Genomic DNA, 16,125 nt, shown 5'->3' on the forward strand with positions numbered 1-16,125 from the left:
AGTTTGTCCTAACTCGAGATAAGACTAGTCTTTAACTCTTTGTGAAATCCACCATGGCCTTTAATAGTTGATGGCACTTTATGTAGTCAAATGATTAGTCAAGGAGAGGTTTAACTTTTACCGAATTAATTGAGATGTAGGATTGTGAATAAAGGATTCGAACAGCCCCTCTGTCAAATCCCGGTGGTCTTGTTGATACGACACTGCTCTAGAATTGCAAGGGTCGTGGGTTCGAATCCAATCGTAGTAATATGCCTGTTTTTTTTCTTCTTCACAGTACTCGGGGAAAATACAGTGCTAATACATCGGTGTAATGTAAGGGTCAATCAAAAAGTAATATTCCTTATCCCCGATGTAAATTCAACATCTATCATAATTTTATCATGTCTTTTAAACCACATGGTAAAGTTGCAGTTCTATTTATGTAAATCTCAACCAAGCACGCCTATAGTACACCATGGAAACGGTGACGATTTAGGTGCTTAAAAAGTCTTTAAAATAAGCTTTTGCCAATAGGAGTCAACCACTGCAAGACTTCTCGGCACCTACAATCTCGTGTGTAAACATAATTGCTCCATGGTGAACCCAGTAGAATTAATCAAAATGGCTTGGATGAAGCGTGATAGAGCGACCAGACTTCCCCAATGGTCGAGGGGGAGTTAGACTTGAGTCAAGTCCCGTTCTTGTGCAAGAGGTCCCTAATGTAGATATTGGGGTCCCGCCCCGGGTGGAACAGGTTGGGGAACGCAGAGCATCACAAAACAATAATTCTCTGGCGATGGTATACGGGATTGGGACTTGAGTCAAGTCTATAGGTAAAGTAGGTCGATGCTATAAAAGGCCAATATTTCCTCTCAAACTACGTGTAGTAAATGGTTTCTTTCTTCAGGTTGTTTCGTTTCAAGACCCGGTCAGGGTTAGACAAATGCTTTGTGGTCGGTTGGGTAAAAACAGTTGGGACTTCAGGCCTTAACCATTTGAGATTAAGATGTTTTCGTGCACGTGGGGAAAAAAACAAAGCGTTGCTTGTGCTTAAAGGCAGTGAACACTATCGGTAATTACTAAAAAATTATTAGCATAAAACCTCACTTGGTAACGAGTAATGGGGAGCTGTTGAACGTACCAAACATTGTGAGAAACGGCTCCCTCTTTTTTTCCACGAATTTGATTTCGAGACCTCAGATTTAGAATTTGAAGTCTCGAAATCAAGCATCTGAAAGCACACAACTTCGTGTGACAAGGGTGCTTTTTCTTTCATTATTATCTCGCAACTTCGATGACCGATTCAGCTCAAATTTTTACAGGTTTGTTATTTTATACACATTGTGAGATACAGCAAGTGAGAAGACTGGTCTTTGGCAATAACCAATAGTGTCCAATGTCTTTAATTTGAGTAGGAAATTATTAAGCAGAGGGCCTTTCAAACATCAATTTAACCTCACTTGGTTACCAGAAGTGTTAACAACTGACAAGTTGGTAAAAAAAAAGAGAGCTTGCCATTGACAGTGGAGTTTATCATGCGGGACATCAAAACAGCTTCAAATTTTCCGCCGGTGTTTCTACCTATACCTTACAACTGTAAAAGCCTTGTTCAGTATATTTTCATTACCGTATGAATATATTGTTCAGATTCATTACTGCTGAACAATTGGTTTCTACCACGTAACTTGTAAGACGTTGCCCATGGGGTTTAGCAAAAGTCTCGAATCATGTACTTGGTGGTTTCGATGAAAGACCAGGTCCCGACAGTGCAGTTAAGCGTGGAGAGGCAGCCCTTTGTGATTGAAGTGCCCGTTGGTTTGTGATTATGCTCATGGGACTATGGTAAGTGTCGGTGAAGATGCCGTCACTTTTGGTCGAAAGACTCAGCTGAAGTGAAACTAAACTCAATATCTGACAAAAACACTTTGTTAAAAGTGTAAAAACACTTTGTTAAAAGTGTAAAAACACTTTGTTAAAAGTGTAAAAACACTTTGTTAAAAGTGTAAAAACACTTTGTTAAAAGTGTAAAAACACTTTGTTAAAAGTGTAAAAACACTTTGTTAAGTGTAAAAACACTTTGTTAAGTGTAAAAACACTTTGTTAAGTGTACAAACACTTTGTTAAGTGTAAAAACACTTTGTTAAGTGTACAAACACTTTGTTAAGTGTAAAAACACTTTGTTAAGTGTAAAAACACTTTGTTAAGTGTACAAACACTTTGTTAAGTGTAAAAACACTTTGTTAAGTGTAAAAACACTTTGTAAAAACACTTTGTTAAGTGTAAAAACACTTTGTTAAGTGTAAAAACACTTTGTTAAAGGTAAAAACACTTTGTTAAGTGTAAAAACACTTTGTTAAGTGTAAAAAACACTTTTTTAAATGCACTGGACACCTTTTGTTATTGTCAGAGACCAGTATTTTCATTTGGTGCGTCCCAACATATGCATAACATAACATACTTGGAATCACTTTGCCATCAAAGTTTACAAGAGAATAAAGAAAGAAAGAATACCATTCTTGTACAAATTTGTGTGTTTTCAGTTGTAATTTTTCACTTTTGAATTGTAAATCTGAGAGTATAAAAAGAGGAAATCAGCTGATCCGAGGAAAGGTTGCATTACATGTCTGCATGCACATGGTGTTACCACAAATCAAATACGCGATATAAAACAAAAACAGTAATACAATTTGCGTATTCTTAGGCCTTCGCACCGCTAGCACATACATGATGACGCTCCATATTGAGACACTTACATTTGATGTACAATGGTTTGACCAAACTGCACTATTGGTCGTGCTAGAAATCTCTTTCATGGTCTATATGCGTTCTTTTTGTGTTCCATTCAAACCCCCTAAATATAATGTTCCACCCGTAATAAATCTGTGTGCATTGTCACATTAGTCCACTGGGAACACCGTTAAAAGCTTAGTCCGACTTCTCTGATAGTTCGTAACAGTTACTCAATCATCTTGTAAAGATTTGTCGTTTCATTTCTGTTTCGCAACAGTCCTCTTGAATGACTAGAATCTAATTAATTGGTCAGCCGAATTATTGAGTTGTTCTGAAAGGTGTTTTGAAATGTGGCCAAGGTCGTTTCCCACTTGGCGGCTAAATGTCCACGTCATCATGCGTGGAAGTATATAGGGTCTAGTTAAATCGTTTGCAGTACCCGCTGCTAAAACATAGGATTCGAACTACCTCTAACCACCGGGCAATCATGGTGGTCCAGTTGGTAAGACACTGCTCTAAAATTGCAAAGGTCGTGGGTTCGAATCACACTCGAGTAATGTGCCTGTTATTTTTTTCCCACACAGAGAACTCGGGTAAGTACCGAGTATTATACAAATATTGACTGCTTCGAGTGCTATGGTTAAAACTACGACTTCCGAGGTGATCCCCGGAGCGTTGTATTTTCCCGAGGCGTAGCCGAAGGGAAAATGGAAAGGTCCGGGGATCACCGAGGGAGTCGGAGTTTGAACCATAGCACGAGTTAAAGCAGTCAATATTTGTTTTATAACACCCCAACAGACTTTTTATCATCTTCGTACACGTAACGCTCGTCTGGGCACTGCACGCCGTGTGATAGTCGTCGGACTACCACACAGCAAACGATGAACTATCACTCGGTAAACGATGCACTATCACACGGCCGCCGTCTCGTAAAACTAAGACAAATCATGTGACGCGCTCTAAACCAATGAAAAGGCAGAATATTTATGAGGGTGTTCTAAACAGTGCTAACACGTATGGGTAAAAAAACAAATTAATATTCTTTATCCCCGATGCAACTATATAGGACAGTCGTAGCCATAGATGCAAAACTCGGACCCGTCTTGATCTTGATGTAACAATTGAACAGCTCCTTTCTCGGAACTCCTCAATGTGAGGACAGGTCAGGAGAGAGGAGCTTTTGCGCACCTATGAGAGCACGCCGAATCTTGTGGGGCTAGTGATGCTGGTTGTTGAGTAGGGGAGTGAATTCAGTCTTTTGCAGTATTGGGGAAAAGCATTACTCATGATTTCTGTGGTCTTGATGAAATGGCAGGTACGTTTCGTAATTTGAGCCTACAGTTTGTTTCAATCCCATAGCTGTAGAAAACGAGACCATAAAACTAGTCAGTGAAAATATCATTTCAGTAGTAGTGCAAGTTGAAAATCCGGAGCGGTTATGTCCCTGCAGGAAGAGTAATCTGCAATTGGGATTCCCAATCTGAAAAGCATTACTGTCAGTAACGCTTTTCAGATTCAAATTTGTTTGGATAAAAAGTTGCCTCTATCTCCAAAAATATGCTATGTCAGATTTTTGGCCCCAAACATTAAAAAAGTAGATTTTTTTGAGTGAATGGTATTTCAAAGAGTATCACCCGCTCTAACGAAAACAAGTTTAACTTTTACTTTTAATGGTCAGGAACCATGGGCAAAAATTTAAAGCGTTTCTTATAAAACACTTGAGAATTGGTCACGTGGTATATTGTCGGGATCCCGACAAAAACTAATTCTGAGCACTTAATTTCACTGCTACTAATAATTGGCGGACTTTTTCGAGCATTGGCTCAAATGAAAGCTTGTAGTTTTCTCGACCCCCATCAAAATACCTTTTTTAATTTTAAATCAAAACTTTTAGGTCAAATCGGGAAAAAAAATCTGACATAGCATCGTAATGAGGTCTTGGAATGACCATAATCTGACAATTAAGATTGAGTTGTTCATAATTTATTCAACATTTATATCATGCTCTTTAATTTGCATAAATGTTTCAACACTGACATCATGCTTGTTTAATTTACATATTTGGCTTCAATATTAACCGCTTAAACATAAATAAAAAACATATATAAAGGCCTAATTAAGTAAGGAAAAAACGGAAAAACCCAAAACAAAAACAAAAAAACGAACATACAAACAAAATAAACGAAACGTGCTAATAACAAACAATTCAAATTGTAAGCCCTTTTAGCAATCTTAAAAATTAGGACATTACGAATTACTTGACAACATTTTTTCAATATACAATATAAATATAGCACACAATGCAGCGTACTAATACATGCCTACCTGTCCACCATGTTGAGAGTCAAAATGTGCGCAAGAATTGACACACTCAATTACAGAAAATTTGTGTGCAGAGGTGCGTTCTGCGTTGTGCAAGGGGCCAATAAAGACCTTTGGGAATTTATAAAATGCAATTCAATATATGATTACATGGGCCAACACATTTTTTTTACAACATTTGGTTTTGTTAATAATGAGAAACCTAAAAAGATAGGAACACCGTTACCAAAGAAGCATTCAGGACTTTTTGTACTCATGTTGCATTAGACACAAGCTCAACACGAAGCCAAGCCTCCCATCCCCCAAGATACTTTCTAAGTGTGCCAAGGTTACCACCACACAATAGTCTAACCTCGGAAGAAATTATGGCTCTGAGAAGAAGCGAGTCTTGACCTTCTCTGCAGTATACTTGAGACATCTTCAGGGGCTGACACTTTACTTGCACTTAACTTATTTTTCATGCGAAGCCTTGACGCTATAATACTAAAAAAATGAATACAATTATACAATGTGATTTATATATTCTCATCCAAAGGGGCAGGCTATTTCGATTAAGTGTCCTTAAAGGTAAGGTAGTCACTCAATACAAACGTTTCTAACCAAGTAAGTTTTTATTGGTCATTGATTCTTGGAGTATTTACCAATCTATGGCCCTTACTTTAAGTTTTTTCCACATTAAAAATGTTGTACTTTCAATAAGAACAATAATAATCATCATCCTTTCTTGCAGCTAAGAGCTGAATTGCGAAGGACGGGGCTACAACGTGTTCAAGAAGCAGGCATGCAAGGGCGCCTTTGGCAGCCTTGCAAGGGCGCCTTTGGCAGCCAGCCACATCAACCCATTATGACTACGGAGCACAGCCAGGGATCGAAAGTGTTTGATTTTTCCTGAGGGAGGAAAACCAGATGGTCTGGAAAACCCTCGTGGCTCAGCAGAGAACCATTGCACAACTCAACTCACATGGCCCTGGCCGAGTATCGAACCAGGGTCACCTTGGTGAGAGGCGAGCGTTTCACGCACGAGCTAACCATGCCCCCTTGGGCAAGTTTCCTAGGTGAAGACACAAAGGTTAGGCGACTAGGCTTGGACTAGTCTTGGTTCAAGACCTTTGCATGTGAAGTAAATGTAAACATTGTCAATTTACTTACTCAAAAGTACTGATAAGATGACCATCCGCTCTTCCAAGAGTCAATCACGGCGATGGTCAAAACGTGGTAGAGCCAACTAGTGTACGAATTTAGCGCACGTACTCAAAAAAATAAGAATCAAACCGCACGAATTGCAACTTAGAATTGTTCCGCTTTTCCACAGAAAAGGGTACCGGAATCCGTCCTCAAAATACTCGGAGCGAAGATATGTAGTATACAGTGTTAGCAATGGTCAGATAAGGCTTTCCTGAATACCCTTTAATGAAACTTAACTGAAGTTAACAAACCGAAGGTGGAGCAATAAAATGATGCTTGTCATCTGTTGACTTCATAAAACAAGATGGCGTTGCCCATGCAAAAAGCTGAAGCCATGGAAAAAGTCAACTGCTGTTGCATGTAGCAAATATATACAATGTACATGTTTTCTGTACCAAAATAAACGGCTGTTGCATGACTAATATAAATAGCAATAAGTCACTACACATGGATCAATTCCAACAAGGGAATGAGTCACTATTCATCATTGGTTTGGTACATCGAACCGAAATTAATTCAAGAAAAGCGCACCCTCTGTTAGGTTATCACATTACGAGTATGATATAGTAACGTTTTGGACCAAGACTAGCCATGGACTCGCACTTTACACTCTAGCAGTCTCAAAGACCAATCACTTACCAGAAAATACTGCTTTACAAATGCCTCTTGTGTGAGCAAAATTCAGGGAACCAGTGCAACAGCATGCACCAAGTTGCATTTTTAAGCTGGTATCCTGCTTCGTAAAATTTACCGGTGCTTAGCATCTTTGTGTGCTCAGTCAATATACTACAATGGATTGCAAGGTTAAAGGGACATGTTGCCTTGGATCGGTCGAGTTGAAAAACATTTAAAACCTTTTGTTATGAAATCGATTTGGTTGGAAAGATGTTTTAAAAGAAGAATATGAAGATCCACACAAACATGCCTCAGAAATTTCATGACGAAACATGTTCATGACGTACAAGAAAAACTGTGAATTTTTTGTGTGGATCATCATATTCTACGTTTAAATCATCTTTCTAAAAATACATGTATGCATTTTATAACAAACAATTACAAACATTTTTTTATAGACCAACACGCCCAGTCCTTTTAAGTCTGTCTCTGGCTTAGGGCTACAGCTTAGGCTCCATTCCACTGATTAAAGCCGAAACAGAGCCTAATGCCATTTCATTTCCACTTTGTTTATTAATTCTGGTTGGAAAGCAAATGGTTCTCAGAAAAGCAAACTTAATCACTACACTAGTCAAGAGCCCAATAAAAGGAATTTCAGATTCAGTTGTTGGAGGAAAGCTCCAGAGAAAAACCCACGCAATTAGGTAGGGACTGAAAACCCAATCCACATAGTGCCTCAAAATTTGAGCACAGGGTTCCACAAGAAAAGACACCACTATGCCAAATTTCCAACCTGAACACCAAGCTGGGGCTTTCAAGGGCTTACGGCTATAACAATCTCTTACATTAACGTGTTTCATGCAGTAGTAGTAGACCTTTTGTACAACACGTCACTGCAGTGGGGCGAAGGAGACATGTGTAATGGCTCATCCTGTGCGTCTTACACATGACTAATCAGCATCTCTATTGTTTCATCATTATTTTACATCTAAGATAGCGGCAGGATGTCATAAGATGTAAAGTTTCATACTCCTAGGGTTTTGTATGTACTTCTTTACATCATCCAAACGCCAACAACATTATGACAACAATATCCAAATAACAACAACAAAACAAACTAGGACGTTTCACATTATTAATTAGTCAGTAATTGCAGATATTATACCGACTTAGAAACAATGTATCACTTAAGTATATTGCACAAAGTTAATGGCCCCTGATTATATTGAAAAAAAATTGCCTGAATGGCAGAATACTTTCTACAAGTAAGGTAACTTAAACCATCACCTTTGCGTAGGTATAGACCTTTTGATGTCATCGAGTTGGGCGCTCTCGCCTAGAGGTAAAAAGGAGGTTGCTCATTGGCCAGTCCTGAGAGCCATGTGTACAAATTTGCGCACTTTATCTATAATTTTATCATCGGTTTACCTCTAAGATGGCACCTTGATGACCTTAATGCATAAGGTCTAATATTATGTTATAACTCCAACAGCCCTAAAGGTTGGATAAAAGCAGCCAATTTTAAAGCACATCCCTAATACCAGGACTTATTTAATAGCAGAAGAGGCCTCTGCCAAGTGATTGAAGAAGTCAGATGAGGAGTCGCAATAAGTTACAATGGCTAGTGATCTGGTTTTAGGGTGGGGCCTATGGCTTAAGGCGTGGCTGTATCGGCTGAGAGGGTGGAGCCACTGGTAGATGGGGTAGCTTAAGGGCCTCCAGTCAGTATTTAAAAGCTCCCCCACTGTGATGCCTTGTTCAGAAATCCCTTCCAAGTAGATGGGAAATGTTAACAAGTTACAATGGCTGCTGATCTGAGAATAGGGCTGGGCCAATGGCTTAAGGCGAGGCCTCACCTGGCTGAGAGGGTGGAGCCACTGGTAGATAGGGTGGGGCCTCCTGTCAGTATTTAAAAGCTCCCCACTGTGCCGCTTTGTTCAGAAACTCCTTTAAGTATACCTCGTCTAGGTTATGGAATGCATCAGTCTGGACAACAGCGGTCATGTGATTAACGGCAAACTTAAAGCAGAAGTCTTCAAGTTCCTGGGAAAAAAAGGGGGAAAAATGAAACACTTTTAGTCACGCATTTAAGTCCTCTGGCTATACAGAAACTTTGAGTTTCCAAGAAATGTATAATAAAGGTGTGGTACACTATAATGTTTGTGGAATAGTACATTCATTCCAATTCTCTAGTTTTCAAGATACATGTCATAAAGAGATGGTTCATCATTGTTTTTTAGAAGAGTACATTCATTCAATCCTCTAGTGTTCAAGAAATATATCATAAAGGGATAGTACATCATTGGTGAGGTGGACAAAAATCACGAAGATCGTGACACGGCAGACAAAAGCACAACATTTTCACCAAAGTATTAGTTTGACCCGTAGATTTAAAAAAAGTCATGCTCCAAAAAATCTGAGCATGGGATGACCTTGAATTACGTCATTATGACGTCATTACGTCTTTTAATGTAATAAAGCCAACGCAAATACCATGGTTGGATTGCTACATGCCAAAATTATGTTTCTGAGGCCAAGGAATTTAATGAGGGTGGTATTAGTTTGTAACAAATTAATATCCTTTATGGTGACTATGTTGCTGCTCCAAAAAAATTGCAATGACCTTGACCTTATTATGATGTAATATATTCAAAATGACAGTCATTTCCTTAAAACAGCGTAACTTTAGTTATGTAATGCCGATGCAAGTGATTTTAGTTGCGAATTATATGTATCAGAGGCCAAGGAATCGAATGGCAACATTCTTGTTTCGCTGAAACAAACAGTTTTATGATTTTTGTATTAAATTTTTATTTCTTTAGCATAGAATAGTATAAAATACGTTATCATCACTGAGGACAAATCAGTGGTTTGTATTAAAATATTTGAATATGTTTGATTTTCAGCTCATGATTCTGATGGCTAGCAAACCAACGTTAGTAACATTTGAAATTAAAACTTGATTTTGGATTGAATGGTTTTGTTTCAGTTTGAGACAATGCAATTGCCATATTACAACTTTGTAAACTGTTTTTGCAAGTATAAACACCATGCATCTGGATTGCGTCTGGTGGTGCCAATAATGTATTGACTGCTACTGTTAGATTAAACGAATGGTACCCAGATTTCTATCACTCACTGATTTTTTTTTTTGAAACCGGAACATGTTCTAGCTAATTGGTCGGAAGCTGAAGACAAATTGTACAACGATCTAAGCTCCACTATAGATCCAATCTTCATCCTTGGGGATCTGAACGCCAGAGTTGGTGCCGATCAAAAATCCTGGTCTTCCTGAATGGGACAGTTTCGCATCGGAAAGTTATAAATGAAAACGGTCAGCGTCTTCTTGAGTTCTGCTGTACAACAATCTCTGCATCACTAACACTTTCTTCAACACAAAGCCCCAACACAAGGTATCCTGGAGACACCCTATAGATCAAAGCATTGGCACCAACTTGACCTCGTGCTCACGAAACGTAGGGACCTGGGCAGCGTCAAGATAACCCGCAGCTACCAAAGTGCAGACTGTGATACAGACCACTCCCTTGTGTGCAGCAAAGTAAAGCTTCAACCAAGGAGAGTTCACAGATCCAACAAGGCAGGGCAGCCTCGCATTGACACGAACAAGACTCACAACCCAGAGATGGTGGAAGCGTTTGTCCAGGTCCAAAAAGATGTCTTGCCAAGAGTACCCAATTTCGATGTCAGCGGATGATGGGAACACCTCAGGGATGCTGTCTACAATGCCACTAGTTCGGCAAGAGGCTAATCAAGTCACCCGATTGGTTCGAGGCTCATGCTGAGGAGATTTCAACTCTCGAAGAAAATAAGAGACGCGCTCTCTCAGCATACAAACACTCACATTCTGTGAGAAACTTGCAGGCACCAAGGACCAGGTGAAACCGAGTCCAGCAAACCGAGTCCGCAAGGCGATGCGCTAATTGACTACTGGGCCCAACTTTGCTCTCAGATCCAGACCTCTGCTGCCACAGGAAATGTAAGAGGTATGTACGAGGGAATAAAGCAGGCCACCTGAAGATGACCACTCTTCTGAAGTCAGTTACCGGTAAGGTCCTAAAGGACCCTGTGAAGCAGATGGATCGATTGGTGGAGCACTACTCAGAGCTGTACTCCAGAGAGAACATTGTCAACACAGAAGTTCTGAACAACAAAGATTGCCTGGGTATCCGATGGACGAACTGGACAGTGAACCAAACTAGAAGAACTTGGCAAAGCGCTAGATACACTCTCCCTGGGAAAAGCTTCAGGAAAAGATGGCATCCCCGAAGTCCTCAAGTGCGTAAAAGGAATCCTCATCAAGGATTTGCATGAGATATTTTGCCAGTGCTGCACAGAAGGTACAGTGCCACAAGATATGAGAGACGCCAACATTGTCACTCTCTACAAAAAAAAAGGTGACAGGAGCGATTGCAACAACTATCGCAGCATCTCTTTTCTTAGCATTGTGGGGAAACTCTTTGCTTGAGTTGTCCTAAAGAGACTTTGAATTCTTGGTGAAAGAGTCTACCCAGAGTCTCAGTGTGGTTTCAAGCCAAACTGTCGACCATTGACATGATATTCTCTATCAGGGAGTAGGGAAAGCCACCCTACATCGCCTTATAGACCTCACCAAGGACTTTGACCCCGTGAGCATAGACAGCCTTATTTAGATCTTGGCCAAGATTGGTTGCCCTCCTGCTCTGCATGCTTTGCATTGATAAGTCCTTTCAAGAGAACTTTAAGGGGTCCATAGTTTTAGTGGCTCAACATCTGAACCCTTCGACCTCTGCAACAGTGTAAAGCAGGGCTGTGTCTGGCTCCAATCCTTTTTGGCATTTTCTTCTCTGTTCTACCCAAGCATGCTCTTGGGTCAGCTACAGAGGGCATCTACCTTCGTATGAACTCGGATGGAATGCCCTTCGACCTTCCAAGACTCGGAGCAAAGACCAGAGTCTGAACAAGATGCCTTAGAGATTTCCTGTTTGCAGACGACACAGCCATCACTACACACACACCAGATGACCTGCAGCAGCTCATGGATCGATGTTCTGCAGTTTGCAAAGACTTTGGACTTACCATCAGTTTAACAAAAACGCAGGTAACCAGGATGTTGATGAACCAATGTCTACCAGCATCGCCAACCATGAGCTTGAGGCTGTCCATTAGTTTGTGTATCATGTCTCAACCATCTCCGACAATCTCTCACTTGAAGTAGAACTCAACAGGCGTAAAGGAAAGGCTGCCACAACACTCTCCACGCTTTACAAAGAGAGTATGATGCAACAAAAAGCTTTCAGAGCATACCAAAGTCCAGGTCTCCAAGGCTTGTTTGGTGAAAACGCTCCTCTATGGCAGTGAACCCCGTACCCTAGGCTCCCGTCAAGAGCACAGACTCAACGCCTTCCACATGCAACGCCTGAGACGCATCCTCTGCATCTCCTTGAGAGACCACATACCAATAACACATTGCTTGATAGAGCGGCAAGTCTCCATGTTTACCACCCTCAAGTAGAGACGCATGCCTTGGCTGGGACATGTCACCAAGTAGAGGACGGACGTATCCCAAAAGACCTCCTGTATGGAGAGCTGGCATCAGGGAAGAGGCCGTTCAGAAGACCCAAGCTGCGCCACAAAGACACTTCCAAGTGTGACCTGAAGTCCCTTGCCACCAATACAACCACCTGGGAAGCAGCCACTGCAGACCGATGTACCCGGAAGCAGGAGGTGCAGAGAGGTATTTCCAAGTTCGAGGAAGACCTGTCGCAACGAGCAGATGAGGGATGACTCCCAAGGAAGGCCCAGCCTCAAGCAGTTAGAACAGCTTCATATTTCACCTGCAGTTACTGCGGTAGAGACTGTCATTCCCGCATTGGACTCTACAGCCACACCATACGCTATTCCCTAGCCGACATCCAACGGCACAACTCCGTGGTTCTCAAGGATTGACAGATGCCTACTACTATTAATACAAAAAAACTTCATTTTTGAGGCTCTGTAAGACTTTTTTGCAACCTTTCCTGTGAAGTTTCCCATATGCGCTATTCAACATAATTAATCTACCCTATAACCTATATCCGGTAAGATTCATTGTGTTTCATTGTCGTAATGTGTTTTGTTTTGGTTGATAGTATTGTTTATGACATCATAATGACATCACGGTATCTTATAGATCAGTGCCATGGTAATTGTACCATATGAACACAAAAAGATTAGCATTTTGGCGAAACCACATGACATTAATTTTGTTTTCAAACTTTGTGTTATTTGTGTAGTGTTGATGATGATGACGTTATAATTACATCAATATACTCACCATACAGGATATTATTTTTAACAAACTAATACCACCCTAATTGAATTCCTTGACCAGAAACATAATTTTGGCAAGTAGAAATCCCATTGCATGGCATTTTCCTATGCTTTATTACAAAAAAAAGAGGTTATGACGTCATAATGACGTAATTCAAGGTGATGCCATTCTCAGATTTTTTGGAGCATGACTTTTATGAAATCTGTGGGTCAAACTCATACTTTGGTGAAAAAATGGTGCTTTTGTCCGCCGTGTCACGATTTTATCCTTAATCCACCTCACTACATTGGTTTGTGGAAGAGTACATTCATTCCAATCCTCTAGTTTACAAGAAACATATCATAAAGGGATGGTACATCATTGGTTTGTGGAAGAGTACATTCATTCCATTCCTCTAGTTTACAAGAAACATATCATAAAGGGATGGTACATCATTGGTTTGTGGAAGAGTACATTCATTCCAATCCTCTAGTTTACAAGAAACATATCAAAAAGGGATGGTACATCATTGGTTTGTGGAAGAGTACATTCATTCCATTCCTCTAGTTTACAAGAAACATATCATAAAGGGATGGTACATCATTGGTTTGTGGAAGAGTACATTCATTCCAATCCTCTAGTTTACAAGAAACATATCATAAAGGGATGGTACATCATTGGTTTGTGGAAGAGTACATTCATTCCATTCCTCTAGTTTACAAGAAACATATCATAAAGGGATGGTACATCATTGGTTTGTGGAAGAGTACATTCATTCCAATCCTCTAGTTTACAAGAAACATATCATAAAGGGATGGTACATCATTGGTTTGTGGAAGAGTACATTCATTCCATTCCTCTAGTTTACAAGAAACATATCATAAAGGGATGGTACATCATTGGTTTGTGGAAGAGTACATTCATTCCAATTCTCTAGTTTACAAGAAACATCATAAAGGGATGGTTCATCATTGGTTATTAGAAGAGTACATTCATTCCAATCCTCTAGTTTACAAGAAACATATCATAAAGGGATGGTACATCATTGGTTATTAGAAGAGTACATTCATTCCAATCCTCTAGTTTACAAGAAACATATCATAAAGGGATGGTTCATCATTGGTTATTAGAAGAGTACATTCATTCCAATCCTCTAGTTTACAAGAAACATATCATAAAGGGATGGTACATCATTGGTTATTAGAAGAGTACATTCATTCCAATCCTCTAGTTTACAAGAAACATATCATAAAGGGATGGTTCATCATTGGTTATTAGAAGAGTATATTCATTCCAATCCTCTAGTTTACAAGAAACATATCATAAAGGGATGGTTCATCATTGGTTATTAGAAGAGTACATTCATTCCAATCCTCTAGTTTACAAGAAACATCATAAAGGGATGGTACATCATTGGTTATTAGAAGAGTACATTCATTCCAATCCTCTAACTTACAAGAAACATATCATAAAGGGATGGTTCATCATTGGTTATTAGAAGAGTACATTCATTCCAATCCTCTAGTTTACAAGAAACATCATAAAGGGATGGTACATCATTGGTTATTAGAAGAGTACATTCATTCCAATCCTCTAGTTTACAAGAAACATATCATAAAGGGATGGTTCATCATTGGTTATTGGAAGAGTACATTCATTCCAATCCTCTAGTTTACAAGAAACATATCATAAAGGGATGGTTCATCATTGGTTTGTGGAAGAGTACATTCATTCCAATCCTCTAGTTTACAAGAAACATATCATAAAGGGATGGTACATCATTGGTTTGTGGAAGAGTACATTCATTCCAATCCTCTAGTTTACAAGAAACATATCATAAAGGGATGGTACATCATTGGTTTGTGGAAGAGTACATTCATTCCATTCCTCTAGTTTACAAGAAACATATCATAAAGGGATGGTACATCATTGGTTATTAGAAGAGTACATTCATTCCAATCATCTAGTTTACAAGAAACATCATAAAGGGATGGTACATCATTGGTTATTAGAAGAGTACATTCATTCCAATCCTCTAGTTTACAAGAAACATATCATAAAGGGATGGTTCATCATTGGTTATTAGAAGAGTACATTCATTCAAATTCTCTAGTTTACAAGAAACATCATAAAGGGATGGTACATCATTGGTTTGTGGAAGAGTACATTCATTCTAATCCTCTAACTTACAAGAAACATCATATGGGATGGTTCATCATTGGTTTGTGGAAGAGTACATTCATTCCAATCCTCTAACTTACAAGAAACACCATTAAGGGATGGTACATCATTGGTTTGTGGAAGAGTACATTCATTCCAATCCTCTAACTTACAAGAAACATCATAAAGGGATGGTTCATCATTGGTTTGTGGAAGAGTACATTCATTCCAATCCTCTAACTTACAAGAAACACCATAAAGGGATGGTACATCATTGGTTTGTGGAAGAGTACATTCATTCCAATCCTCTAGTTTACAAGAAACATATCATAAAGGGATGGTACATCATTGGTTATTAGAAGAGTACATTCATTCCAATCCTCTAGTTTACAAGAAACATATCATAAAGGGATGGTTCATCATTGGTTATTAGAAGAGTACATTCATTCCAATCCTCTAGTTTACAAGAAACATATCATAAAGGGATGGTTCATCATTGGTTTGTGGAAGAGTACATTCATTCCAATCCTCTAGTTTACAAGAAACATATCATAAACGTATGGTTCATCATTGGTTTGTGGAAGAGCAATTCTTTCCAATCCTCTAGTTTACAAGAAACATATCATAAAGGGATGGTTCATCATTGGTTTGTGGAAGAGTACATTCATTCCAATCCTCTAACTTACAAGAAACATCATAAAGGGATGGTTCATCATTGGTTATTAGAAGAGTACATTCATTCCAATCCTCTAGTTTACAAGAAACATATCATAAAGGGATGGTTCATCATTGGTTTGTGGAAGAGTACATTCATTCCAATCCTCTAGTTTACAAGAAACATA

General features: G+C 39.3%; 1 protein-coding gene across 3 annotated transcripts in view; it reads right to left on the reverse strand.

Moving 5' to 3' along the window:
• Positions 1–7,179: 7,179 nt before the first annotated feature.
• LOC117298358 (RCC1 and BTB domain-containing protein 1-like) overlaps positions 7,180–16,125 on the reverse strand; it is a 45,007-nt gene continuing 36,061 nt past the window's right edge. For all 3 annotated transcript variants that reach the window (XM_033781574.1, XM_033781572.1, XM_033781573.1), the window contains one exon: positions 7,180–8,877. In XM_033781574.1, coding sequence (XP_033637465.1) covers positions 8,737–8,877 — 141 coding nt within the window. In that variant the 3' untranslated portion in view covers positions 7,180–8,736. The remainder of the gene's footprint in view (positions 8,878–16,125) is intronic.

The sequence above is a fragment of the Asterias rubens genome, chromosome 13 (genome assembly GCF_902459465.1).
Source record: "Asterias rubens chromosome 13, eAstRub1.3, whole genome shotgun sequence".
NCBI classification, from domain to species: Eukaryota; Metazoa; Echinodermata; class Asteroidea; order Forcipulatida; family Asteriidae; genus Asterias; species Asterias rubens.